Source organism: Lampris incognitus, chromosome 13 (genome assembly GCF_029633865.1).
Source record: "Lampris incognitus isolate fLamInc1 chromosome 13, fLamInc1.hap2, whole genome shotgun sequence".
Taxonomy (NCBI): domain Eukaryota; kingdom Metazoa; phylum Chordata; class Actinopteri; order Lampriformes; family Lampridae; genus Lampris; species Lampris incognitus.
In genome coordinates, this window is record NC_079223.1 from 33513756 (window position 1) to 33541158 (window position 27403).

The 27403-nt window shown below is 41.8% G+C and overlaps 1 protein-coding gene across 1 annotated transcript in view; it reads right to left on the minus strand.

The window, feature by feature from the left end:
• LOC130122460 (protocadherin-15-like) overlaps positions 1-27403 on the minus strand; it is a 299505-nt gene that overhangs the window by 132464 nt on the left and 139638 nt on the right. Inside the window, exons 15-20 of the mRNA XM_056291387.1 lie at positions 25626-25819; positions 23944-24076; positions 23564-23643; positions 16115-16208; positions 7486-7614; positions 1111-1416 (exon numbers count right to left, since the gene is read on the minus strand). Coding sequence (XP_056147362.1) covers positions 1111-1416; positions 7486-7614; positions 16115-16208; positions 23564-23643; positions 23944-24076; positions 25626-25819 — 936 coding nt within the window. The remainder of the gene's footprint in view (positions 1-1110; positions 1417-7485; positions 7615-16114; positions 16209-23563; positions 23644-23943; positions 24077-25625; positions 25820-27403) is intronic.

Genomic DNA, 27403 nt, shown 5'->3' on the forward strand with positions numbered 1-27403 from the left:
ACACACACACACACACACACACACACACACACACACACACACACACACACACACACACACACACAAATCCTCTTATTCAACATTATATTCAATACAAGGCAGAGCACGTCAATGAAATGTGAATGGGTGAAGGCCTTTGCATCAAAGCTGTCGAAGGGACCGAGAACCTCTCAGGTGGAGAGGCTTTGAAGTATATGCACACCGGGAATAACATTATTCACAGATTTAAAGAAAATAAAATTCATTTATAAATAAATAAAGACGACGTGCAGGGTGAAGCTCCATCTAGAGGGTAGAGAGAAAAAGGAGACTAAGGCAGGGGTTTCCATTTGCCCAGGTGACGGCTGTCTATCACTGGTCTTTTCCTTGCTCTCTCTCTATTTCTCTCACTCATGATGTGCCAGTAGCCACCCGCTGTTCACTTGGTGTAGTGGTGTCATTGCCTAGGGGATTCACATTGCCACAGTGCGAGTGTCATTCATTCAACCACCCACCACATCCGATCTCAATCCCCCATTTCTCACCCTCCCCCCTTGCTTCACTTGCCGCCAAGTGAGATGTCACTCACAATATGCCGGCAATTACTCCCCCTCTGCTCTGGCTTTGCTGTGCATGCACCGGGTATTCCCATGCGTCTCTTCTTCAGTGTAAACAACAAGTGTGCCAATGATTGACAGTGCTGCATCTTCCTGACACTGTCTGCATCATGTTGCAGGGTTTGCCCAAGTTTGTGGAGCGTTACATCGTTTGTCAGCAGGAATGAGAGAAAAAAAAGGTTCTCAAGGCCGATTAAGACTCTTGTCAAAAAATCCAGCTTTAATTCTCACTATGTTTGAATCCAAAAATACTCAAAGTGTTTCAGTAAAGAAAGGACAACAGGTAGCTGTCTCTCCCTGCTGTGCATTGAAAGGCTGATATTCAAATAAGTTAAATACCTGTACATATAGTCAAGTCAATTTTATTTGTATAGCCCAATATAACAAATATAAATATAAACAATTGTCAAAGCACCCCTGCTGCATGCTGCATCATAGGGACAGAGAGAAAGAGATAAAGAACAAAAAAATAACAAATAACAGAGATAGAGAAAGCACAAGAACCAAGACTTACACTTAGCCTTAGGACCACAGTGCCCACAGGGCTGTTCTCAGGCACGTTCACCACATAAGTCTGCTGGGAGAAGACGGGGCTGTTGTCATCAATGTCCATGACTTGGACAGAGAGGGTCAAGGTGGTCCGCCGAGGGTCCACGGCCCCATCTGAGGCTTCCACAACCAGGTTGTATTGGCTCTCCAGTTCCCGGTCCAGAGGCACCACTGTGAAGATGCTGCCGTTAGCGTTGACAGTGAACAAGTCAGGGTGATTCACTATGCGGTAGCGCACCTGACCATTAGCCCCTGCATCTGGATCTGTGGCCTGGGGACAAAAGGAAAGACAGGAAAGGTTTTGCCATATGGGGTTATATAGGAAAATTTTTGTATGGTCAAATTAGCTGTAAAGGAGGGTGCTGACCCAATATTAAGAATACATTAACATACAGGATATCAAACACAGCATGTATTAACAGTTAGTATTCATCGTCTTTCAGCTTGAAAAAGGCCCCATCACATATGTTAGCATGAAGACCCTTATTCCAATATTCAAAGACAGAAAAAAATGCATTCCAGTATGCAATGTCCATGGCATGCTGATATTGAATATCTGAATAAATGAGTGGCAGCCACTGTGGGATTAAATGTTTACATTAATTCATACATCTACTTTAGCATAATTCTATTTGAATGTTAACGCTTCTGAACCAGAATACAGTGCCACTTGAAAAGGAAAAAATCACACATTGTCACAAGCTACAATTCTATTCAGCTATTTTCATTTGAATTTTAATGTTGCGAATAAGAAAAGTTGCGGTAACACTTTAGTATGGGGAACATAAAAAAACTTAATTACTAGTGAATTAGTAATGATCAAGATGTCACTTTAGTATGGGGAACATATTCTAAGTAACAAAAACTTAATTTACAGTAATTTAACACTATTAACACTTGTAGTTTTGTGTTTTGTTATGTAAGAACAGACCATTTTCATTAAGTGTTAGTAAGGGAGAATAACTCTTCTTGTGGTACTACCACCTTATAAAGTCCATACTAAGCAAAGCATATTGAGATGGTACTACTAATAAGCAATAATTCTGAGGTTATAGAGGGAAAACTCATAGTTAATGGCTTACTGGTTGTATAATAAGGCCATGCAGAATAAGGCATTAATGAGTACGTAATAATGACCAATTAAGAGCCAATATGTTGCTAATTTGCATGCTAATAAGCAACTAATTAATGGTGACTACGTTCCCCATACTTAAGTGTTACTAAAGTTGCATAAGAACACCAAAATAACAACAAAACAAAAAAAAATCCTAAATGTCTACTGAAAATGTTTTTTTTTTTTTTTGCTCAATTGAGGTTGAAAAGTTAACATGGCCATAATGAGATTATGCAGTAAAAAGTAATGAATTTCTCCAGAGGTACATGTCAATGCTTTCCGTTTTTCTCTTGAATGTTTTTGAAGACAAAGACTTGAGACATTCTAGTCATAGTGAAACAGTCTACATTGTTTGAAACAAGCTGGAGGCAATGGTCCCAATTCTCGTTTGAAAGTTATTTTCAATTTTTCAAAATCAAGATTAGAAATTTGCTTAATGGTGGGCATCCAGGTGGCGTGGCGGTCTATTCCGTTGCCTACCAACATGGGGATCGGTTCGAATCCCCGTGTTACCTCGGCTTGGTTGGGCGTCCCTACAGACACAATGGGCTGTGTCTGCAGTTGGGAAGCCGGATATGGGTATGTGCCCTGGTCGCTGCACTAGCGCCTCCTCTGATCAGTTGAGGGGGAGGGGGAACTGGGGGGAATAGCGTGGTCCTCCCATGTGCTACGTCTCCCCGGCGAAACACCTCACTGCCAGGTGAAAAGAAGCAGCTGGCGACTCCACATGTATTGGACGAGGCATGCGTAGTCTGCAGCCCTCCCCGGATCGGCAGAGCGGGTGGAGCCGCCACTTGGACGGCTTGGAAGAGTGGGGTAAGTGGCCGGATACAATTGGAAAGAAAAAGAGGGGGGGGGGGGGCTTAAAAAAAAAACTAAAAAATAATTTGCTTAACATTTGGACGGAAACATGGCTGCTATCATACAGGTCCAAGCAAAGCCATGTTCTCATCCAAATGTTCATCAAATCTTAAGCTTGCCTCTGACAAGTTTACAAAATACATGTTACGTCAATTTCCTGAATTTACCTGTTTGCAAGACTTTGCCATCAAAGACAAGAGAGAAAGTGTGATTATGGACACATCATCTTTTCCACATGAAGCAAAGGTAAAAACTTTTTTCTTTTTTTAAAAAAATATTTAGGCTTTTCTTTCAAACTCTGGCATATCCCTTAAGCTTGTGTTATCTGCAACTTCAAAGTTGCATTACAGTGCCTTAATAGATAGAAAGTTCATATCTCATTTATGGCCATTACAATACCACATTTGAAAACTGAAATCTGAGGGTATTTTCCTTTAGGCAGAAATTGGGTCTTTTATGTTGGGTTTGACCCATTACACGATTCATTACATCTTGGCTTTATTTTCATGCAGGGGCCTTACATATTTACAATACAAGCAAAAATACACTCTACTCAGCTATAGCAAAAAATAAAAAATCTAAGCCGACACAACCCTCATACAAATCCATCTCATTTTCTTTTCTTCGTATTGAGATTAGTGTCTTTGTCAAATACTCATGACTAATGATTTGCAAGTTCAATAGGCCAGAAGCCATTTCATGCAAAGTCTGCATTTCATCAAAGGGAAATCCTTGAATGCTAAATCACGTTTTGAAAGTGTGCATTTCATTCTTTATGCAGAAAAAAAAGCATGAAAAACATCATCAGGGAGTAGAAAAGCCTGAGCAGGGCACACGTTGTCTGTGATGCCTGTGATGATCCTGCAGGGAGGAAAAAAAGTTGCTTTACAAATTCCAAATCTCTTTTGACAGGTCATTAGTATGCCTGTGGTTTATGTGTGTGTGTGTGTGTGTGTGTGTATTATAGTGTATGCCTGTGTGTCTGTGAGGTTTTTCATGTGTGCATGTCCATGTGCGAATTTGTGTGTTCACACTCCAACACTGTTGTGCTAATTCCTTGTTGTAATTAAGGGAAGAGAGTAAGAGAGAGGAAAATTAAAGATAGGGAAAGGAAGAGCGAGAGAGAGACAGAGAGACTTCGATATAAAGCCACATTACACCAGCCTGTTTGGTGATGACCCTTAGGACAGGACAGCAAGAAGGAAATCAAAGAAAGAGGATTGCAGTAAGGAACGGAACGAGGGGGGTGAGGTACACATATGGTTACTGAGAGTTGCCCCCAATTTCTATTACAAGAACAGCCTATTCAGAGCCAAGTGTAAAAATTGAGCCTCAGCATTAAGCCTTTGGAAGAGACAAGAAAAGAACATCATGTCAATATGTGCACATGGATCACATGGTTTCTGCAGTGGGATTTTGCACCATATTACCCTTGTAGGTTGTTGATTTTTAAGAGGTGTAATCTTATTAATTCATAGCAAAATGAATCAATTAATGGGTCTTAATATTTAATATTAAATATTCAAGGCTTTTATGACTGAAGGATACACAAACAAAGCAGTGTACTGTGTGCTGTGGGCTTTGTTACAGGCTGCTTCTGAAGCATTAATCAAAAGACTGCATTCATCTTCTTTTGAATCAACTGAAAGTTAGACCTGCCAAATCAAAAAGCGCTGAGACTTGACTAATGTTGAAACTTCAATCAAATTTCCAGGGTGAATGAATTTGATTACACACATAGGTGAGATTGATGTCTCAAAACACCTTGCCATGACAACAGAGATGTAGATGAATGCGTGATTAAGAGTAATTTGTGATGGGTGTCCAGGTAGTGTAGTGGTCTATTCCATTGCCTACCAACACGGGGATCGCTAGTTTGAATCCCTGTGTTACCTCCGGCTTAGTTGTGCATCCCTACAGACATAATTGGCCGTGTCTACGGGGGGCGGGGCAGATGTGGGTATGTGTCCTGGTCGCTGCACTAGCGCCTCCTCTGGTCAGTTGGGGCACCTGTTCGGGGGGGGGGTGAACTGGAGGGGGGGTAGTGTGATCCTCCCATGTGCTACTTCCCCCTGGCGAAAGTCCTCACTGTCAGGTGAAAAGAAGCGGCTGGCGACTCCACATGTATCGGAGGAGGCATGCAGTATTCTGCAGCCCTCCCCGGATCGGCAGAGGGGACGGATCAGTGACTGGGATGGCTCGGAAGAGTGGGGTGATTGGCCAATTCAATTGGGGAGACAAAAAAAAAGGGGGGGGGGGAGTAGTATGTGCTGAATACAAATCTTGACAGAGTTCCCATGTCATCGTGCATGTACTGTAATGTAGCTCTATCAAATGAAATGCAGGAAAAGCATTTCTTCAGTTCAGTGTGTGCAGCATGCACCTCTGGAGAGCGACGTATGAATAAGTTGGACATCTTTATCAAGGACTGTGCAAGGGAATGGTATTAATAATGATTAATAACATGTTCAATGGCCTCTACAATTACTAGATACTATGTCGTACACCACTGACATGAATGCTAATTGATCTGTCCTCCCATTGCTGCTGATCTGCCAACAGCTTCCTGGTAAGAACGAACACTACGAGTATATATTTGTATCAAACCTAACGTTCTGCATGTGAAATTAACTCATGAGCACATGCAGCTATCCTGTCAATTGTGATAACATGGTAAAAAGGCCCTTTTCTATCTGAGTGCATAAAATGAGAACAGGTGGGACACAGTTTCAATTAGCATGCAGCAATAATTCAAAATGCTTTAGGGCTAGTACTAAGCTACTTAACAGCATTACTGTTTGCTTTTGTATTGCAGTCATCTTCACGGCCAGCATCTGCCTCTAGCTTGGTAGTCCACTGCATTAAATCTCCCTTCTTGCTGATGAATTCAGCATGGCGGAGACCACCCCCCCCCAAAAAAAAACAAACAAACAACAACGATAAATTAACACTGAAATCTGAACTGCTGCTTTAGTGGCCAATTCAACATTCATAAACAGCTGCTAAATTCATACAGTCTGTCAACCATTTGAGATTCACCCCTGTTGTTTTTTTCCTCTTATTGCCCAGAATGGTTATTTGAATTTGCCCCTTTAAAAATCTCAACATCAGAATGCCGAAAGGTAGAGAACGGTTATAAATCATGTCAGCCCATTCACAGGGGTGATGAAGCACAATTTCACAATAAATGAAGTACGTTACAACAGAAGACCATAATGTTTCTTTCCCCATCCTTCTTTTCTATGCACCTTTTAAATAATTCAGATATACCATGTAGCTGAATAAAAGTTGAAAAAATGTGGAAAATTTTTTAATTTCTCTAAGTCACCATAGGTGACAATATAAAAGACAGTAACTTCCATGTGGTGAGATTAAATTCTAATGAATATGGGAGCTGAACAGCGTGCAGACGTTTTCATTCTTTTTCTAACAGTAAATGGCATCTATTACACCAGTTGTCTCTATATTTCAAAAAAAGATAAATCAAACAAACTAACAAAAAACAAATTCAAACCAAATTTCAGGATTGTGGCTTAAAGTGAATTTCATATAGCAATGTTAACAGTCACTGGATAAAGAGGTAATGATGGGTATATGAAGTAGTACAGTAAAATAATAAATAAACTGGACAATTGAGAAACAAGAAATTACTAAGCAGAGTTGGTTGATAAATGCACTTAAATCCCAAAGGTTGCTGCAAAACATATCTTACATAAAATCAATGCATCATCCAATTTTGAATGGGCAACTAAAAGATGTAATACTAATAGCATTTGAGATATATTTTGAATATATCCTACTACTACTACTGCTTTTGGCTGCTCCCGTTAGGGGTCGCTACAGCGGATCATATTTTGAATATATTAATGAGCAGTAATTAAGTTAAAGTAAAATTTCCCCAATTCCTTTTTACTCAAAATACATGGGCCAACACCATGCATCTACTACTGAGCCTATATTCACATGCATGCTTGCAGAGAATCTCTCCTTCCGTTATTATGTGATTAATCTGCTGTCAAAAAGTGGCCCAATTAATTTCTAACAGTAATTAGAAAAATCTGGCCTCTGAGTGGAGTTGAGCCACACAAAACAATAGTAATGTTGCCTTGGGTGACAAAAACACCCAACAGGGCCAGCTGTGATGAGACAGCTGCCATGTCCCTTTCTCAACGCAGTAACGAGAAAGTTGCTAACACGCCAAAACTGGGGCCCAATAACTGCTGGGATAGGCTCCAGCATCCCTGCAACCTTGAGAGCAGGATAAGAGGTTTGGATAATGGATGGATGGAGTTGCCACCCGAAAATTTAGAACTGTAAAATTATCAAAGAAGTGAAGAGTCTGTGCTTGATTCGCAACATGCTTACCCTGACTTGTCCTACCAACACATTGGCGTCCTCCTCTTGGACAGTTAAATTGGTAGGTATGGTAGGGTCAAACACGGGATCATTATCGTTGACATCAGTGACCACCATGTTCACTGTGGCAGTGGAAGTCTGGGGATATAAATAAATAAATACAACATTTATGATAACAACAAGAAAAGCAGGAACAACAATAACAACGATACCACAAAGATAATACATCTTATTTAAAAATGACTATCATCCTCATGCATAAAGTCTAAATGGGCAGGGCCATTTAACCATTGACACATTTTTGTTCAAAAAAAGGATTTTGGATCATATCATTAGGGAGAAATGTAACTGAATAATTTATGTAGCAAAATGAGCCTCTCTTATACGCCAAAGGATATAACAATTGCATTACAAAAACTGCCAAATTTTTAATACCTTCTCAAAAGCATAACTAATGCTGTTTTTAAACGGTATGATCACAGTGGCAGTTTTGACAGGCAAAAAGTATGAGAAGCAAACTATATGTAGTTTAAAAAAAAACAGATATGCCATTTATGAAGGGAGTAATAGCTTTACTGGTGTTATGAGGCATTAGAGTGTTTTATTTGCTTGAACATTTACAGTTAAAACAAAACCCAGTGGCCATTCATATTTGGTTTCTTGTCAATTTTTATAGTGGCACAGCAATAGTATTTTATTATGAAAACCAAAAGGTAAACTGAAGTCAGACAATTCACTTTTTATCTCATGTCATTTCTGGAAAGTCTTTGGCATCTTGTTGATAAAGTAAAAGTTGCATTGTGAAATCATGAAATTTTAACCTAAGATTTTTTTATGTATGCTAAATAATCCACGTAAGGAAATCACAGAAAGGTGAATCAGTTCATCTGGACACAACATTTAGTGGGAGAAATGTTTCATCACTCATGGGATTGGGGGATACCTGCAGTCAGCTGAGATGGACAAAGTCACTTGTATGACTGAAGAAATGTTTCTCCAACTAAATGTTGTGTCCGGATGAACTGGTTCACCTTTCTGTGATTTTCTTACCTGGATTATTGAGCATGCATCAAGACATTCTGACTAATTTCAGTGAGGATTGCAAATGGTGCGTAAAATGGCAGACTACAGGAACCACCTCAGATTCAGCCTCAGGTGCAGAGTTTTGTTTGTGAGTTTGTTTGTGCTGCTTGTTGTGTGCTGCAGTAGTGCAGTATAGATAGCGTGATATGTGCACCATGCTTGTTGATATATTTTGTTCTTATTTCTATTTCTTATTTATCTTTTATTTCTGTTAGTTTCTGTTTCTATTTTCTTATCTTGTATCTTGTTAATTTTTAGTTATTAGCGCGTGAGTGTCTGTAACAGAACTCAATTTCCCCTCAGGGATAAATAAAGTATTCTGATTCTGATTCTGGTTCTGATTCAGACAGAGCGGGATTACACCTAGGAGCCTGCAGATGAAATTTTCGGTCAAGGGCCAATGAGCGAACAAGATCCCCCAGAAGGCACAGAGCTAGCTGTTGAACAAACGGGAGAGACAAACTAATTCTACTTTTGATGCTTTGAAAGCCAAAGAGGAGCAGAGCACCAGAGACTCATGTTGCATCTAGATGAGACCACTTTCCAACGTGTGATTGAGTTCACAGAGAAGGCTCATCTAGCTCAACATGAAAAGTTGAAAACCAGGCAGCAAAAGAAGTTCGACTCACTTGCTGCACATCAGAGACATCGGCAGACAACTGACAGTGACCTCAACGGAAGACAGAAAGGGAGACGCCAGACATACGCTGGTGATGTGGATAAGTGGGTAAAGAATCTGCCCAACAGACAACTCCCCCAGGCGGAGAAAGACATCCTTGCTAAGGGGCTGAATTTTGCTGTCACGTTGAGGAAAATCCCACTAGTGGAACTGATCATAGCCACGGAATCAGCAATCCGAAAAAACAACATCGCGAAACTGGAAGGGGAGCAACTACGGACAAAAGTTTAAGCCTGCCTCAGCAATGTGAAGGTGCCGCCATCCAACATCAGTGGATATGAGAGAAATGCTCTCATGACTCTCAGTAAGGACAAAAACATCATCATCCTTCCAGTAGACAAAGGCAGATGCACAGTTTTATTAAACCAGACAGACTATCATGAGAAAGTTATGACGTTATTCAGTGACATAAATACTTATGAGCCCCTAAAATGAGATGCAGTCAGGGGTTACAAGAAAAAGGCGATAGATTGTCTGAAGCTGTTAGAACAGGAAAATGCTATTGACACAATTTTGTACCACCGATTATACCCAGGGGAAGCTACACCTAGTCTGTATGGTTTACCCAAGATACATAAACAGATGTGTCACTAAGGCCTATTGTTTGTATGATTAAATTAATGACCTATAACATCTCTTAGGTTTCTGGCAACTATTCTTAAACCATCGGTAGGCAATAATGAACATCACGTTCAGAACACTTTCGATTTTGTGGATAAGTTGAGGGACATCATTATCGAGGCGGATGAAACAATGGTCTCGTATAATGTTACGTCTCTATGTGTGTTCCTGTTGATGAAGCATTGGAGGTGGTCCATATGAAATTAAAGGATGGCCCCACCCTTAGCAATAGGACCACCCTTAACACTGACCAAGTGTGTCTGCTCCTGAAGCTGTATCTTCAGTCCACATACTTCACATACAAGGGGCAGTACTACAGGCAGAGCCATGGGTGTGTTATGGGTCTCCTAGTCTCACCTGTAGTGGCCAACTTGCATATGGAGGTAATGGAAAAGAGGCCTCTGATGTCCTATCCAAGGGCACCACCTAGCCATTGGTTCAGTTGTGTGGATAACACCTGAGTTAAAATTAAATCCCAGGATGTACCACATTTCACCAACCACATTAACTCTGAGGACAACCACATTAAGTTCACCAGGTAGGATGTGAAAAATTACAGGTTAGCCTTCTTAGACTGTGATTGCAATTGGTGATGGGGGACATTTGATTGTTGATTTTTACCGTAAACCAACACATACTGATCAGTATTTAAGGTCTGATTCTCATCATCCACTGGAGCACAAACTAGGAGTCATCAGGACACTGTATCACCGAGCTGACAACGACCCCACTGACACAGTTGCTGGGGAAGGGGAGAAATCCCACATTAAATAGGCCCTGGTTAAGTGTGGTTATCCTAAATGGGCATTTGTCGAAGGCAGGAAGACGCCCAAACTGTGCACCAGCCGATTGAAGAGAGAAGAAGGACAACAGCTGCCTAAGCATAAACCAGCAGTGATTCCATATGTGGCAGGAGTGTCAGAACAGTTGAGACGCATATTTTCCAAACACTGCATCTCAGTTGCCTTCAAACCCCACAAAACGCGGCTCCAGAATTTGGCCCACCTCAAGGATTGGGTCCCCTGGCACAAACGGAGCAATATAGTATATGCTGTTAAGTGCCAGGAGGATTGCCGTGACTTGTACATTGGGGAAACCAAACAGACGCTGGCCAAGAGGATGGCACAACACAGGACAGCTAAGGCGTCAGGCCAGGACTCCACAGTCTACACCCATCTACAGACCAGTGGCCACTGTTACAAGGATGCACATCCTTGATAGGGAGGAACGCTGGTTTGAATGGGGAGTCAAAGGGGCCATCTATGTGAAGAGGAAACGACCATCTTGTTCATGGTCACAGCAATTTGTAAATGAAACTGATCGTGGGTTTCGGTTGTTATGCAACTGTGCCGTTTGTAAGGTTGGGGATACCTGCAGTCAGCTGAGACTGACAAAGTCACTTAGATGAGTGATGAAGCGTTTCTCTCAATAAAAGTTGTGTCCAGATGAATTGATTCACCTTTCTGTGAGTTTAACGTAAGCTATGTCTTTTCACCACTTTATCTGCTGACTTTCATACAACTTCTTCCTTCCTGTAATTTTGTCAAAATGAAATTCAGACAAGGGAATGTTGTATGGACTGCAGCAAGACAATGATATATACTATATATGTCAGTATATAGAGAGACATATTTAGTGCAGGGGTGAATTACTCATTGCAACATTAGTTTATATGCAACACACTGGAAGATTATCAAAAGTCATGGCAACACATGACAACAGAAGACAAACAGCAAGGAGTCGTGGCTACAAGTCAGAGTCAACAAATACATGGAAACTTATTTGAATAATTGCTACACATGAAGACAGCCTCAAAAATGGCTGCATGATTTAATCATTTGTGACAAAGTCACAACCTAATTTTATATCCAAGTGTTTTTTTTAATGTTTTTTATGCTCATTATAATGTGTCAAACTTAGAAAGGCTGAATGTACACAACAAGTTCTGGTACAGTTTCTGTGTCACAAGCCAAAACATTTTTTACTCTCCCTTCACACGGAAAAGTATTCTGTCTGGGAAAACATTTTGCAATAAATAGCACTAACTTTTGTTGTTAAGTCACAACCTAGTGACCAAACAGCAAATGTCATCCACCCAAGATGTTTGCTCAGGAAAAAAAAAAAAGCCTGTGCTGTTATTCCCAATTAAAAGTTGCTTGCTGAGGTATGGCTTGCATTGCTTTATTTTTGTCTCATTTTGCAAGGTAATAAATGGCCAGAGATTATAAAGCCATTCTCAATATCTAGGTCACTGTATGCTGAAAAGAGGATTCTCATATTCTAGGATGATAATTCCCTGTACACACTGCTAAACAAATGAACACAAGCACTCCCAATCAGAGCAAATATTGAAGCTTTATGCACAGTTCTGCAGAATGGAGTGTGAATAGATTTCAAACTCCATCATCTCTCAAAAAACTGAAGGCTTTCCTTCTTGAGCAATGATTCAAGTATTCAAGTATATATGATTCAAGTGCATACAGTTCAGGGCTTGTTTCAAATGATGATTTAAACTGTTAAGAAAGCAAAAGCTGGCCCTGCTCCTAATTACATATCTGAGAGTCATACAACTCTTGTCTTCATTCAAAGAAGGTTGAATCAGTTCGTCTGGATACAACGTTTATTGAGATACGTTTCATCATTCATCTAAGTGACAGCTTCAGACTGAAGATATCACTTAGATGAGTGATGAAACGTATGTCAATAAACATTGTATCCAGATGAACTGATTCAACCTTCTTTGATTTTCTTACCTGGATTATTGAGCATGCATAAAGACATGTTGTCCCCATTATTTTGGACACCACGTGCTTTATAGTATACTCTCCACTGCTAAAGGTGAAGTTTCTGACATTGAAGCCACAACCACATTCCAAAAAGCTCTTCATTAATGGGATGTTATAACATTGCTACAAATGCCAGAACCCTGCAGAATTGGTACTCATTCTTTACTGTTTCACTGTGGGAAGGCATGTGATTCTTCAATACTGAAGGACAACAACATGGAGTGAGAAATAGGATGCATCACCGCCCCCACCATGCCAATAGTAATACAACTGATTGTACAAGTATACTGTTATTGACCTTCAAACAATGACACCAATACAAGTGCCTTCGAAGCCATCGCATAAACCAACACAAGAAAGCTAAATATGCACAATCTATAATCCCAAAGTGTAAGGAGATGAAGCTATGTGTGTATATGGTGTAAATGGTCTCCTTGGGGGAGATAGGATGTGGGTGGGTAGTGGGAGGGGTTGGCCCATGCAAGATAAATACTTCCCAGAAGACAGTCGTTTGAAGTTGCCCTAGTAGATGAGGCATTTCAGAGGCACACAACACAAGGGAAATGACCTAGTTAATGTCACCTTCATCTTGCCATCCTCTGGGAATGACATTTTCATTGTTGTTTTCTTTGTTCTGCCTTCTGAGACGTTCATAATCAGCTCTTCCTTGGATGGACTGAAATGACAACCTATAGCCAATGCAATCACATTTGAGCTACATCTATCTTCCTGTGTCCCTGATACAATTTCACTTTCTACACAAAGCAAACGACTAGGAAACGACAGGACTCAATGCACACAACTGGTGCGGTGGAAAGTCTCCACACTTTTTCATTTCACACAAGACAAGAGACTTGCTCTGCCACGATAGGTTGCATTCTGTACACCCCTAAAGCCAATTAAGGTGTCCATCATGGCGTGGGTGCTCCTATCAAAGCGAGCATCCTACAGTAATGCTGATCTGCAGCCAGTCTGATGCTGATTAATGAGCTGCTATTATTTATTTATCATAGAAAAGACTATGATCTCTCCCACTCTATCTCTGCAGTTTTATAGACATGGCTGGCGGTGCTTCGCCTTTCAAGTGACAACCCTTCTGGAAGTCATGTGACGGGGCATAATGTGTACTGGCTGGTAAAAAGCATGTGTTACCTCATCTAAAGAAAAGAGAGGGTGGAGAAGTTCATCAGGTATCTCTTGTTGAATGTTAGACCATACCTGGCAACTGCATTTTTCATTATTATCGCCACTGCGAGAAAACAAACCAAGAACTGGTCACACAGAGGAGGAAAGGTTATGTCATGTACTAACACCCGATTCAGTGTCAACCACTATAACTACAGCTATTGCATTATGATAAAGCTTTAATTTTGTGCATTGTTTTTATGTCTTTAATGTAATGTGTGTGTGTGTGTGCAAGTGTGTATGTATGTGTGTGAGAGAGAGAGAGTGTGTGTGTGTGTGTGTGTGTGTGTGTGTGTGTGTGCGTGTATGCAAGTATGCATGCATGTGTGAGAGAGGGGACACATTTGACTATATCCGTAGAGGGTTAGCACAAGAAGATGTGATGATTGCATGCCTCCTTCGATGTTCCCATGGTTACAGAAGTTATTTTCTAATTACATGCCAGAATCCCTAATGCCCCCGTCTTTTTCTCTTTTCTGTCCACTTAATGTACTTCCAATGGTTCTTTCCTTATTTCCATCCTTTTTCACACTTCCTACCCTCACAGAATGAGCTCCTGCCCTTCCATCCCCTCAAACCCTCTCCTCATACAGCTCTATTCATGTTGTGCCTGCACTTCTTTCTACCTGTGACATTTAGCCCACAAGGGTCAGCTAATAATGTCCTATAGTGACAGAAAGTACACACACACACAATAGTTGTGTGCAAAAAAAAAGCACTAGCAAGATAAAGGGTCTTGGTTCCTGTAGTCTTTTCATCAAAATTTGAGGCAACAGAGCATCTACTTGTGGTTACCTCATTCTGTGAGGTCAAAGCCCTTCTTTTACTCTCTTTATTTGTTTTTCTTTGTTTCCTTCTCTGACCCTGTTCCTATTCATCTCCCATGCCACCTCAGCCCCCCACCACCCCCTAACTGGTTCTGGGGCAGCCACACATACTGGACAACAACAGTGGCCTCCATACTTCTTCTCACACACACACACACACACACACACACACACACACACACACACACACACACACACACACACACACACACACACACACACACACACACACACACACACACACATACCTGTATATGCACAGTACAGAGTACCCATACACCTGTGAGTACACACATGAAAACAGCAGTACTTGCCAACAGATGAAAATGACCCGCAGCACTTGGGGAGAAGAGGACAATCACAACCACTCCCATGACAGCTCATCAGCTAATGTTCATTACCTATCACACACCGCAACTTACAGAGGAAACCACATGTCACCTTGGCCCAGAGCAGAGACAGTACAAATGTGAATCGACTGAGGTTAAGTCTAATTAAATTAAGATGGTTTGTGTGATTATCAACCATCGCTGGGAGACAAGAGGGTCCAACCTTTATATTCTGTGACAGTCTTTACTGTGTTTCATTGGCATAACTCATGGTGACAGGTCTGTAAATGTAAACACGAAACACACAGCTGCATCATTTGAAGGATGGACAGGGATATTTTTAGCATATTTGTTGAACAGTAAACGTGGCTTTAAACCACTATAAGTCATTCATATGGAAATCCAGACAAAGCTGTTTTCCAAGGCAATGTTGCAAGGAAAATGTCGCTACTGGCAAGTTTAGATGTCAACATTTAACTTTTTTTTTTTTAACTTGAACCATGCTGCATACACTAATATTGCTTTTGCTCTCATATTTACTCTGCCCACTTCAGGCAACACTGTCTATCCACACTGACAGAAAAAAATGGTTGGTTATCATGACATGACAGTGCAGCCCAGACAGGGCACAGGGAGCGCTGCTGAAATTGATTTCGGACCCAATTCTTTATTCCAGTGGTCAATGCAGTCCATTTTTGAGGAATGCATAATACTCGAATACTATTGCGCTATTATGACTTTAGACTTGTAAAGGTTTTGATACCTGTGCTTCCAAAGTGCCATGGTAGCTAACATGTACCAATGAGCAAATAATTTCACAGTGCAGCAGCATTAAGATCGATTTGGTAGTTTAAAGGGGTAAAGTGATGGGTAAAACAGATGTGCTATAATAATCCTTATAGATTTATGCATACAAATGAATAAACCACTAGTAGTTTTCTAAACTATGCGGTTTAGAGCCTCGGGATTAAAAAAGAAAAGAAAAGAAAAAAAATTGAAAAATGTACAAAAAGCTAAGGAATATATTTGAGAACATATTGGGGCTGAACTCAGTTGGCATATTTTCTGGTTTAACGGCCCTAAGGAGACAAGGCTATGGGTTAAACAAGGACAGAGTTTATGTCTTACCCCTCCAGGGTTGCCATCAGACGCTGTGACTATTAGTCGGTACTGGTCGGTGGTCTCTCTGTCCAGGGGTTTTCTCAGAAGTAGAAGGCCAATCCTGTGAATGGAGACAGAAAATATACTAGTATTACTGTACAACACACACACTTCCAGTTGGAGACAAGTGACATGGAGGGGACTCTGCAGTCCCCATATTGATTTCCATCCAGTCAATGTGCCTGTCCCGCTATTACTCACGATTTCAACTTCAGATCTTTGAGGGCTTAATTCATCTCTGATACCATCACACGCTATACATACCATCATATTTCTTTTGTTTTCCCTCCCCCAAGGTTTATCAAAAGAGGCAATAAAGATATAACAAAGGGAATGACTTGTGGACCAAAATATAATCCTTATCTCCAGTTAGTAAGCTACAAGAACTCCTCGGGTGCAAATTAACTTTTGGTTGTTATCCAAGGATGTGTAGCTCATTTGTATTCAGGTTGACACCAAAAAGGCTTCAGAGAAAGAAGCTAAAAAAAGAAAGTTGGCCATTTCTGCCTCTGCAAGTGTTTCTTGCTGGAAAGAGGAGCATCTCATCAGCACAAACGATGGTAAGGCCTTGTTTAGAAGTGCTCCCATGTTGCTTGTTTGTGTCAAAATGAAGAAGGGACATTAATTTAGGGACATTTATTCAATTCTCCTGTAATCAACTTGCCTGAATCAGGAGAAGGAGATGAACAGGCCACAGTATTGACCCAATTACCCACAGATTACAAGACATGTAAGACAAGGCTGCTGATAGTGGAGAATGAGTTGAGGACAATAAGTGGGTGGGCTTCTGAATGACCATGTTCTCATGTTCTCTCTCTCTCTCTCCTCTTGCCCCCCAAGCATATAGGCTACGAACAGAAGCATCAACATGTTTTCCCCCAAATGACTGCAGTAGGCACAGCAGCCCTTCTGCTCCTTCAAAAGGTACAATTTGGCACTCTGGCAAGCCAAACACACAGTGTGGATGCACGCCCAAGCAGAACGTCGAATTATCTTTGTCTGCACTCACATATGTGTGCACACAAATGCACACACACACGCACGCACGCACGCACGCACGCACACACACACACACACACAGTTGCATAAAATAATTTCACTGTCACACTCAGGAGAAGCTTTGCCAGCTCTGTGTAACGGAAAAGGCAGTGACTGCATCTGAATGCACTGTGAGATTAATGCTTTTACATTTCTCTCCCGTCCCACTGCTCCCTCACATGGTTAATTTAAAGCCCCTGTGTCCAAACACTCCAGGCAGATCCTGACCGCTACTACTCCCTGTCTCCCTTGTCCAATAACATTCAACCATAGACACTCATCTCAAAATCCGACAGGCAAATTTCTCCATGCTCTATTAACATTGTCCGCTTCTCTGATCACCTGTTCTAAGTTATGGCCAGTGCACTGTTTGTTGTCTTCTCTGCTGGTTGAACTGTGTGTTGAGTTCTGGTTCTCCAAAACCATAAATATACAGCGCACAATCCTCACAGGCATACTGTCATGCTCATGTTTATTTATACTACAGGGCTTCAAAAAGCCTACTCTGTGCTCTTTAAGGCCAGAGGTACTGGGGGCAATACCCATGGGTATTATAATGAAGACACCAGGGGATACGATGATAGTGATCATGATAATGATGAAAAAGATGATGACAATGGTGATGATGATGATTACAGTGAGCTATGCTTGACTTAACCAGGCCAGTTATCCAAGCTAGAGCAGTGGTCCTGAATGATATCTCAGGCTGGGTCTGAAAGGTTCAGCAATCATGAAAGGAAGCAGCCTGTCTCCTCTCCCAGGACGCCAGAAAGGAAAAAGACGGTGTCAGAAAGATTGGATCTTGTTAATGACAGTCAAGAGAGAGACGTGACTTACAGTAGAGGCTATCCATCCAGGTTTCTTATTTGATGTCAACGCATGCTGACATTTGATCTTTCATTCCACCTGTCATGTCTCTGTATGGTAGACTGGACCTGTAGGACTTCATTTACAGCTGCCATAAATGTAGTCCGTTTTATCTTAAGTCTAGTTAGTACGTCATTAGCGTATGCCATCTGTATCGTGTGTAGTGGCTGACGTAGGGCCCCCCGAGTCCTTGCTATGGCATTATGTCCCGCTCACTACTGGAATGGTAAGTGAATCAGAAGCACTTGCTTTTCCCTCCGGAGACCCTGCCCCATTTAAAGCGAGTTATAGACTAGCGAGCCCATTATTCATATTAGCTGGATCGAACCCGCTCCATATGTGGCCTGAATCTGAACTCACAGCAATGCAGAAAAATAAAAAAAACTTTGCTGCATCATCTTAAGAGTTTTGGGGTTGAAAAATGAGAGTGTGAGGAAAAGCTCAGTATATTGCATACTCATCAGGCATACATTATCAGCTAATTATACTTTGATTTATCATGTGCTATAGCAGCATCTGTTCTCTGATATTGTACTGCTAGGTTGAGGAGAGCTTGTAATGTGACTGTTGTATTTCTGCCTCCAAACGGATGTACTGGAGCGATACGTGTGTATTTGTTTCACCACGACTTCTTCCATATCTGGTTTTAGAGATTATGAAGGCAACAACAACAGCTGTCTCCCACCATTGTTATAGTGTCCCAGTGTTTTGTTTTGTTTTTTATCTAACTGTTGGCATCGTAAAACTGGGAAGCAATCATCCTTCCATGAAACAAACCATTTCAACACTGTAGAGGAGATTTAGAGTAAGCGAAAGGCAAGGGTACAGCGCTGCAATACAGCATGTTCCGTAGCTGCGTAGCTGGAGGACTGAGCATGTAGACGAAAGAGACTTTGATAAATTAGTGAGAAACGTGTCTGGCAAGGGCCCCTCATTTCATTCTGCCCATGTCTCTTTACTCATTTGCAAGGCCTTTCTTGCCTTCGTGTTTACTTGCTTATTCAAGAGACAGTGAACAGCACTAGCCATGTAAATATTTCATGTTGCTTCTCCACTCCCCCATCATCACGCCCTCGAGTCTGTTCTACTGCCATTCCTCCTTCTCCTCCACCTTCACTCACTCTGACAGTCTGCATCATCAGTGGGAGGATGACGATGATGATGATGATGATTTTCCATCCTCTTGCTAATGTGACTGTTTGAGGTACTTCCTGCTCTTCTCTTTTTCTCCCATAGCTTGTTTCCGTCCTCCCTTGTCTCCGCTGCTTTACATCTACTCAGTTAGACGTCATGTCATTACTTTTTAGCCTTATTCGGACATGCCGACCAACCCATAAACTTTCCCTCAATTTTTATATGTCGGGCTCATGTGTGAACGCAAGCTGAAGTCGATAACCCGTAAAAGTTGCATCAGCAATTTGCAGGCTTTTTTTTCGCATGTTATTTGAAAAAGGACAATGTACATTAATCAACATTCAAACAAATGTAAATGTACCCGAGTTAGCCAAAAGGCTAGTTTTCATTGGCAGTCTCTTTGCCTGATGTTGTTAGGCAATTGCAGTCTAGCAACTTTTATGGAAGTATTACCGAGAGATGATAGCGTGAATGAAAGCTGTTGGATTGCCATGTTAAAACACTTTTATGGAAGCAAGTGAACCAATCATAAGGAATATGTCCATGACTTTACATGGCAGGTTAAGTGGGAGATTTATTTTTCAAACCAGTAAGAGTGTATTTGAAAATGTCTGCAAAATAGACAACCTTCGTGCAGATGATGAAATCAGGAGTCAGCTGTGCGGTACAGTAAAATGGAAAATTGAGCATGCTGAAATAATGGTGGAAACGGTGGAAATTACGCTACTGTTGGGCAAAGGAGAAAGAGAGGGGGAAGGCATGTGCAGAGGCAGCAGGACAAGAGGAAGGGTAGGCATGTGGAGGTGAGAGTCAGAACTTTGAATGTTGGCACTATGACTGGTAAAGGAAGAGAGCTGGCTGATAATAGACAGAAGAAGTGTAGGTATACTGTGTGTACAAAAGACCAGGTGGAAGGGGAGTAAGGCCAGGAGCATTGGAGGAGGGTTCAAACTCTTCTACTATGGTGCAAATGGGAGGAGAAATGGGGTAGGAGTAATTCTGAAGGAAGAGTATTTCAAGAGTGTATTGGAGGTGAAGAGAGTGTCAGACAGGGTGATGAGTATGAAGCTGGAAATCAAAGGTGTGTTGATGAATGTTATCAGCGCATATGCCCCGCAAGTTGGGTGAGAGATGGAAGTGAAATAATTATTCTGGAGTGAATTGGATGAAGTGGTGGAGAGTGTACCCAAGGAGGAGAGAGTGGTGATTGGAGCGGACGTCAATGGGCATGATGGTGAAGGGAACAGAGGTGATGAGGAGGTGATGGGAAGGTATGGTGTCAAGGAGAGAAATGTGGAAAGACAGATGGTGGTGGATTTTGTGAAAAGGATGGAAATGGCTGTGGTGAATACATATTTCAAGAAGAGGGAGGAAAACAGGGTGACGTTCAAGAGTGGAGGGAAGTGCACACAGGTGGACTATATCTTATGTAGGAGGCGTGATCTGAAAGGGATTGGAGACTGCAAGGTGGTGACAGGGGAGAACACAGCTAGGCAGCATTGGATGGTGGTATGTAGGATGACTTTGAAGATCAAGAAGAGGAGGAGAGTGAAGGCAGAGCCGAAGATCAAATGGTGGAAGTTGAAGAAGGAAGACTTGTGTGGAGTTCAGGGAGGAGTTAAGACAGGCACTGGGTGGTAGTGAAGAGTTACTGGATGGCTGGGCAACCATTGCAGAAATAGTGAGAGACAGCTAGGAAGGTACTTGGTGTGTCATCAGGACAGAGGAAGGAGGACAAGGAGACTTGGTGGAATGAGGAAATACAGCAAAGTATACAGAGGAAGAGGTTGGCAAAGAAGAAGTGGGATAGCCAGAGAGATGAAGAAAGTAGACAGGAGTACAAGGAGATATCGTGTAAAGCAAAGCGAGAGGTGGCGAAGGCAAAGGAAAAGGTGTATGGTGAGCTGTATGAAAGGTTAGACACTAAGGAAGGAGAAAAAGACTTGTCTAGACAGAGGGACCGAGCTGGGAAGGATGTACAGCAGGTTAGGGCGAGCAAGGATAGAGATGGTAATGTGCTGACAAGCGAGGAGAGTGTGCTAAGAAGGTGGAAGGAATACTTTGAGGGGCTGATGAATGAAGAAAATGAGAGAGAGAGAAGGTTGGATTAAGGAGGAAGGAGGAAGTGAAGGCAGCTATGAAGAGTGGAAAGGCAGTTGGTCCTGATGACAAACCTGTGGAGGCATGGAGATGTTTAGGAGAGATGGCAATGGGATTTTTAACTAGATTGTCTAACACAATCTTGGAAAGTGAGAGGATGCCTGAGGAGTAGAGAAGAAGCATACTGGTACCGATTTTCTAGAACAAGGGCGATGTGCAGAATTGTAGCAACTACAGAGGTATAAAGTTGATCAGCCACAGCATGAAGCTATGTGAAAGAGTAATAGAAGCTAGGTTAAGAGAAGAGGTGATGATCAGCGAACAGCAGTATGATTTCATGCCATGAAAGAGCACCACAGATGCGATGTTTGCTTTGAGAATGTTGATGGAGAAGTATAGAGAAGGTCAGGCGTTACATTGTGTCTTTGTAGATTTAGAGAAAGCATATGACAGGGTGCCGAGAGAGGAGGTGTGGTATTGTATGAGGAAGTCGGGAGTTGCAGAGAAGTATGTAGAAGTGGTACAGGATATGTATGAGGGCAGTGTGACAGTGGTGACAAGGTGGAGGTGAGATTACATCAAGGATCGTCTCTGAGCCCTTTCTTGTTTGTAATGGTGATGGACAGGTTAATGGACGACATCAGGCAGGAGTCTCTGTGGACTATGATGTTCGCGGAGAACATTGTGATCTGTAGCGAGAGTAGGTTGCGGGTTGAGGAGAGCCTGGGGAGGTGGAGGTATGCACTGGAGAGAAGAGGAATGAAAGTCAGTAAGAGCAAGATGGAATACATATGCGTGAATGAGAGGGAGGACAGTGGAATGTTGAAGATGCAAGGAGTGGAGGTGATGAGGGCATATGAGCTTAAATACTTGGGGTCAACTGTTCAAAGTAACGGGGAGTGAAGAGAGGAGAAGAAGAGAGTGCAGGCAGGATGGAGTGGGTGGAGAAGAGTGTCAGGAGTGATTTGCGACAGAAGGGTACCAGCAAGAGTTAAAGGGAAGGTTTACAAGATGGTTGTGAGATCAGCTATGTTGTATGGTTTGGAGACAGTGGCACTGACGAAAAGACAAGAGGTGGCGCTGGAGGTGGCAGAGTTGAAGACGCTAAGATTTTTGTTGGGAGTGATGGAGAAGGACAGGATTAGGAACACGACTATTAGAGGGACAGTTCAGGTTGGACGGTTTCGAGACAAAACAAGAGAGACAAGATTGAGATGGCCTGGACATGTGTGGAGAAGAGATGCTGGGTATATTGGGAGAAGGATACTGAATATGGAGCTGCCAGGGAAGAGGAAAAGAGGAAGGCCAAAGAGGAGGTTTATGGATGTGGTGAGATAGGACATGCAGGTGGCTGGTGTGACAGAGGAAGATGCAGAGGACAGGAGGAGATGGAAATGGATGATCCGCCGTGGCAACCCCTAATGGGAACAGCCAAACGTAGTAGTGGTAGAATGCTGAAATAATAAATGAATAAATACATTTTCAAAAAAATTAAAAATCAGTTTAGGGGATCCTACACAACCAGTGAACAAGATAGAGGACACTGCCATGTCATGTGAACAAACACTACCTATAAACTTTACAGACTGAAGTTGTGTTTGTGAAGATGGAAAACCACCACCAGGGCCAGAAAAATATTACTGAATGTATGTTTGAAACCAGCTTTTGTCATATCCCACCTCAAGCCCTTTGCACTAAAGAGAACATGAAATGAAAAAGCTAATCAAAGAGCATAATGGTCAAGTTATCCTTTTGTCCAAGGCCCTTAGATCAGATGTTCAACAGAGCCTTTGTTAAGGCAGCCACTGTACACCAGAGATTGTGCTCTATTCTTGAAAAGCATCAATAAAACCTTTTTGGCCTTGAAGACAGATGATAGTGCTTGAACAGTGCCCTTGTAGAAGTAGTCGTTGGCCAGCACAGGGTCTTTATAGGATAATTGGACCTCGCTCTGACAAAGCACTTTCACATTCTTATTCATTTTTCTTTCTTTTTATCTTTTGCTTTAGAAAATGTAGCGCCAAAGGAACCACAAAGAAAAGTGATCAAACAACCGTTTACCAACTCACCCATCATCCACCCACCCATCAATCAATGAAGCCCTGCATCCCTTTCCCTCCCTTTTTCTTTCTCTTTCTTTCCTTGCCGTGCTCCCTTCAACACCTTAAAGTCATGCATCCATTCCATCCATCTGTAATGGGTTGTGGTGGTTATTCACCCTGGTAACATGGGTCTACCTTAAGGGGCCACCTATACTTGAAAAAAAGATGAGCTTACGTTTCAGAGAGGTTGAAGATCTGCTGGGAATCTCCACTCTCAATATGGTACGTTATTGGATCGTTCTCTCTGTCTGTGGCCTGGGAAAACAGAAGAGGGGTTTAAAGGTCACATTCCATTATGTTGGAAGGCTGTCAACCCGCTAGGATGTTGCACTTGAACAAAGGTGAGCAGGTATGTGGCAGAGTGATAAACAAGAGAAAGGGGCAACATTTATTGACGGGAACACTACCGCCAGAATATATTTGAGCAGATGAATGAATAATCATTGGAATTTTGTAAACTACTGTGAAAATATGGAATCATATGTCTTATTAAATCCAAAAATTGTACATGCATGATTTTGTGTGCATGTGTGCGTGCATGTACGTGTATGAGACCTGTAGATTGAGCAGGATAGCTCCTATCCTCATGGCTTCACTGACTTCTAGGCTGTAAGTGAAGAGGGGGAAGCGTGGGGGGCTCTGGTTGTTGGGTGGCAGCACCTCAATGTACAATGTAGCGATGGAGCTCCTAGCAGAAAGAAAAACCCACATCAGTACATTAGCTCCTTACATGGATTGCCTCTTGAAAAGTTGTTGAGTCATGTAATCAAACTAGTTTGCCTTCAGCGAGGCCGAAGTTATCTATATTGTATAACCCTTCAGCGAGAATGTCGAGCCTACTGGTTGAGGTGCACCCTCACGTGGAAAATAAAACAGAGACAAATGGAAAGTGACAGGTTTTGTTTAGATTTCTTTGTAAGCAAGACGTCTATGAGTTTCATAACAGGCATGTAGGATGTTTCTTGACACAATCCTAAGTGAACTAGCTAAGTGATTTTTTTCATTTATGAAATATTCATGAGCAAACAAACCTACTGTTCAATTAAATATTATATGATTACATAACAGCTGAAATGAAAATGATGTCTCCCAGACAACCATTTTAGTTTCAAAATTGGCCTTTGACTTGCATTTGTGAATCACATTTAATAGGTTAATATGTAAAATACACCTGAATTTTTGTCGAGTTCTCTCCCTGAAAATGCTTCTAGAACAAATCACTATATATTTTTTTTACACTTTACATTTAAATTGTTAACACACTTTAAATTGGGCTCGAAAGCAGGGTCCTTATGTGTCAATGTCAGAGATTTGTGTTTCAAAGGGGTAAACAGTAAGGCGTGCACTCTCAGTTATCAGTATCACCCTTGAAATATATTGCGATTGTATATAGTTCCTTTATTCTTTCATTCTAAAAAAAACATTTCATAGTTTATAAAAAAAAAGATACTTGTGTACACAATGAAAGTGTTGCCACACCTCGATCACTGCAAAATTTGCCCCCTTTTGTGTGAAATGCAGCATGCTGCATTGTCTTCATCCACATTTCAAGCTCCAGCTTGCTTATAGTTTTATACTGAGCTGCAGAAACGTTCCCCTGTCTGCACCTGCTTTTGGCCGGGCCAATTGATATGTATTTGCACGGTAAAAACCAGTCACGGGGGAACTATCTTCTTTAATAGCCATTCCACCCACAACCTCACTCTTTGTGCAAAACCTCCCAAAACACTATTATGTTTGAGCAGACACAGAAGTCTAGCAGCTTTACAGGAGGCAGAAAAAACTGTGAAAAAAAAAAGACTTTTGACAATTCAAACGAAGAACAAACAATGCATTTAACATCTCACACAATAGATTAAAAGGAGGAACAATGACACTGTCTGCCATATTACTGGAACAGGACCATCTGTTGTTGGATTCAAAACGGCTTATTTATATGGTTGTCAGAAATGCTTTGTTTTTCTCCATAAGTCAGACTGAGCAGGGCTTTCGTCATTGTCGCCAATGTCATTCGCAGAGTAATGAATCAATCGCTATGCATTCAATTAAACAAAAGGCATGCACAAAAAAAAAGAAGAAAAAAAAAGAAACAAAAACCAGCACATCCAACAGCGATTCAATATGTCAAGGTCCAGATTGTGTATCACAGAATAACACTGGACTGTATCCTCACCTTCACATCAGTCAATAAGGAAAATTAACAAAATGGAAGAGGGAAAGAGATATTGAGCGGCCACCTTCTCTGGATCTCTGGTGCATTGTCAGAGGCCTTAACAGTCAGCGCGTAGGACCTTCCCACGTGGAGGAGGACACTCGGCGCCACGGTGATGCGTCCGGTGCGGTTGTTGATAACAAAGTCTCCCTGGGCGCCTGCCAGGATCTCATAGGTCACTAGTCCATTCAGTCCCTCATCAGCATCCACTGCTGACAACTGGGAGAGGAAGTGGGGGAGAGGGAGATGGCGGGTTATATATAAAGAAACAGAAGATTTAGACAGAATTATTATTTTTTTTCTATATTAGGACAGTCTGGCAGGGGGGGGGGGGCAGGCCCCGAGCAGCTACCACTGCTGCGATGCTTTGCCAATCAGTGATGCAGCAAATGTTTCAAAGCAGGGGGCGGCATGTGACTTCACTGAATTGGCCAGCCTGTGCCAGTAAGAAAAAGGGAAATACTAAAATGTATTTTGGTGCCCTGCAATTAATGTATGTATGCATAACCCTTGTTTTTATGCAAAGCAATGAACAAATGGTTGGCATTTAGCTGGAAGTATGAAAACCTATACAGTCTACAAGCTTGCTGACCTTATCCAAAGGCTGCAATAGACATTTCCTTGCAAACTCTTAAATACCGATGGCAACCAAGTGACCTTTATATAATGGATATGTAAAAAAAAAAAAAAAAATTGAATTCACTAATTTTAGTGAAATTCAGAGTCTAGTATTCATGCTCATTTTGATTAAGATTAGGATTAAAAAGTAAACCCGTTATGAAAAGCTGTTTACCATCTGTCAGATATTGTTTGCATAAACTAAGACACACACACACACACACACACACACACACACACACACACACACACACACACACACACACACACACACACAGAACTTTTTCTCAACAGAATTAAGCAGCCACCAGTTCCTTCTTGACAATTCATTTGGACACCCAGCTGACTGTAACAGTGAGAACATGCTGTAGCTAGCTCCATATCTGCAAGGCCTTGAATCTTTAATCCAAACATCCCAGACTTCTTTTCCCACAATCCCAACAGAGACACGTGAAAGCTGAGGCATCAACAAGCTGTAGTGTCCTCGTGGGCCCTCGGGCTCTCATAAATTGCTTATGAACCTCAGTTACATGGTCATGCTAGTCGCTTTGTGACCCCTGGCCTCATTTCAGTAAGGGCACAATGGTTAATTTTCAAGATAGATTAAACTTGACCTTTCCAATGCCTGACATTTTTTCTGGAGTGGCTGTGCTGAGTGGACTGAACACAAAGACAAAAAATAAGAGACACAAAGCTGTACATGATGCTATGTGAAGCAGCTAGGGGTCTAGGGGGAACTTTTATCTGAATTCTCCCTCTGTGGGCTTTTTCTGCTGTGTTTGTACATTTACTTTGTGTGTGTGTGTGTGTGTGTGTGTATTCATGTGAATGAGTGAAAGAGAGTGCGAGAAAGGAGAAGGATAACATATAGATTACACATTATGAGCAAAAATACATGAACCCATGCTATGACTGACATGGCCATTCCTGTGACTGTGTGTGTATGTGTGATTGTTCAGATATAACAGCCCACCGTGACCTCTAGGAACATGTACAAATTAAGATGAGATGGGGGGAAAAAACTCTTTAAACATCAACACACTGCACTGGATTGTCTGTGATGATGTGATTCAAGGACGAGAGACCGTGTGTGTGTGTGTGTGGGCGTGCGTGCGTGCATACGTGCATGCGTGTGTGTGTAAAGAGACACGAGAGAGAGAGAGAGAGAGAGAGAGAGAGAGAGAG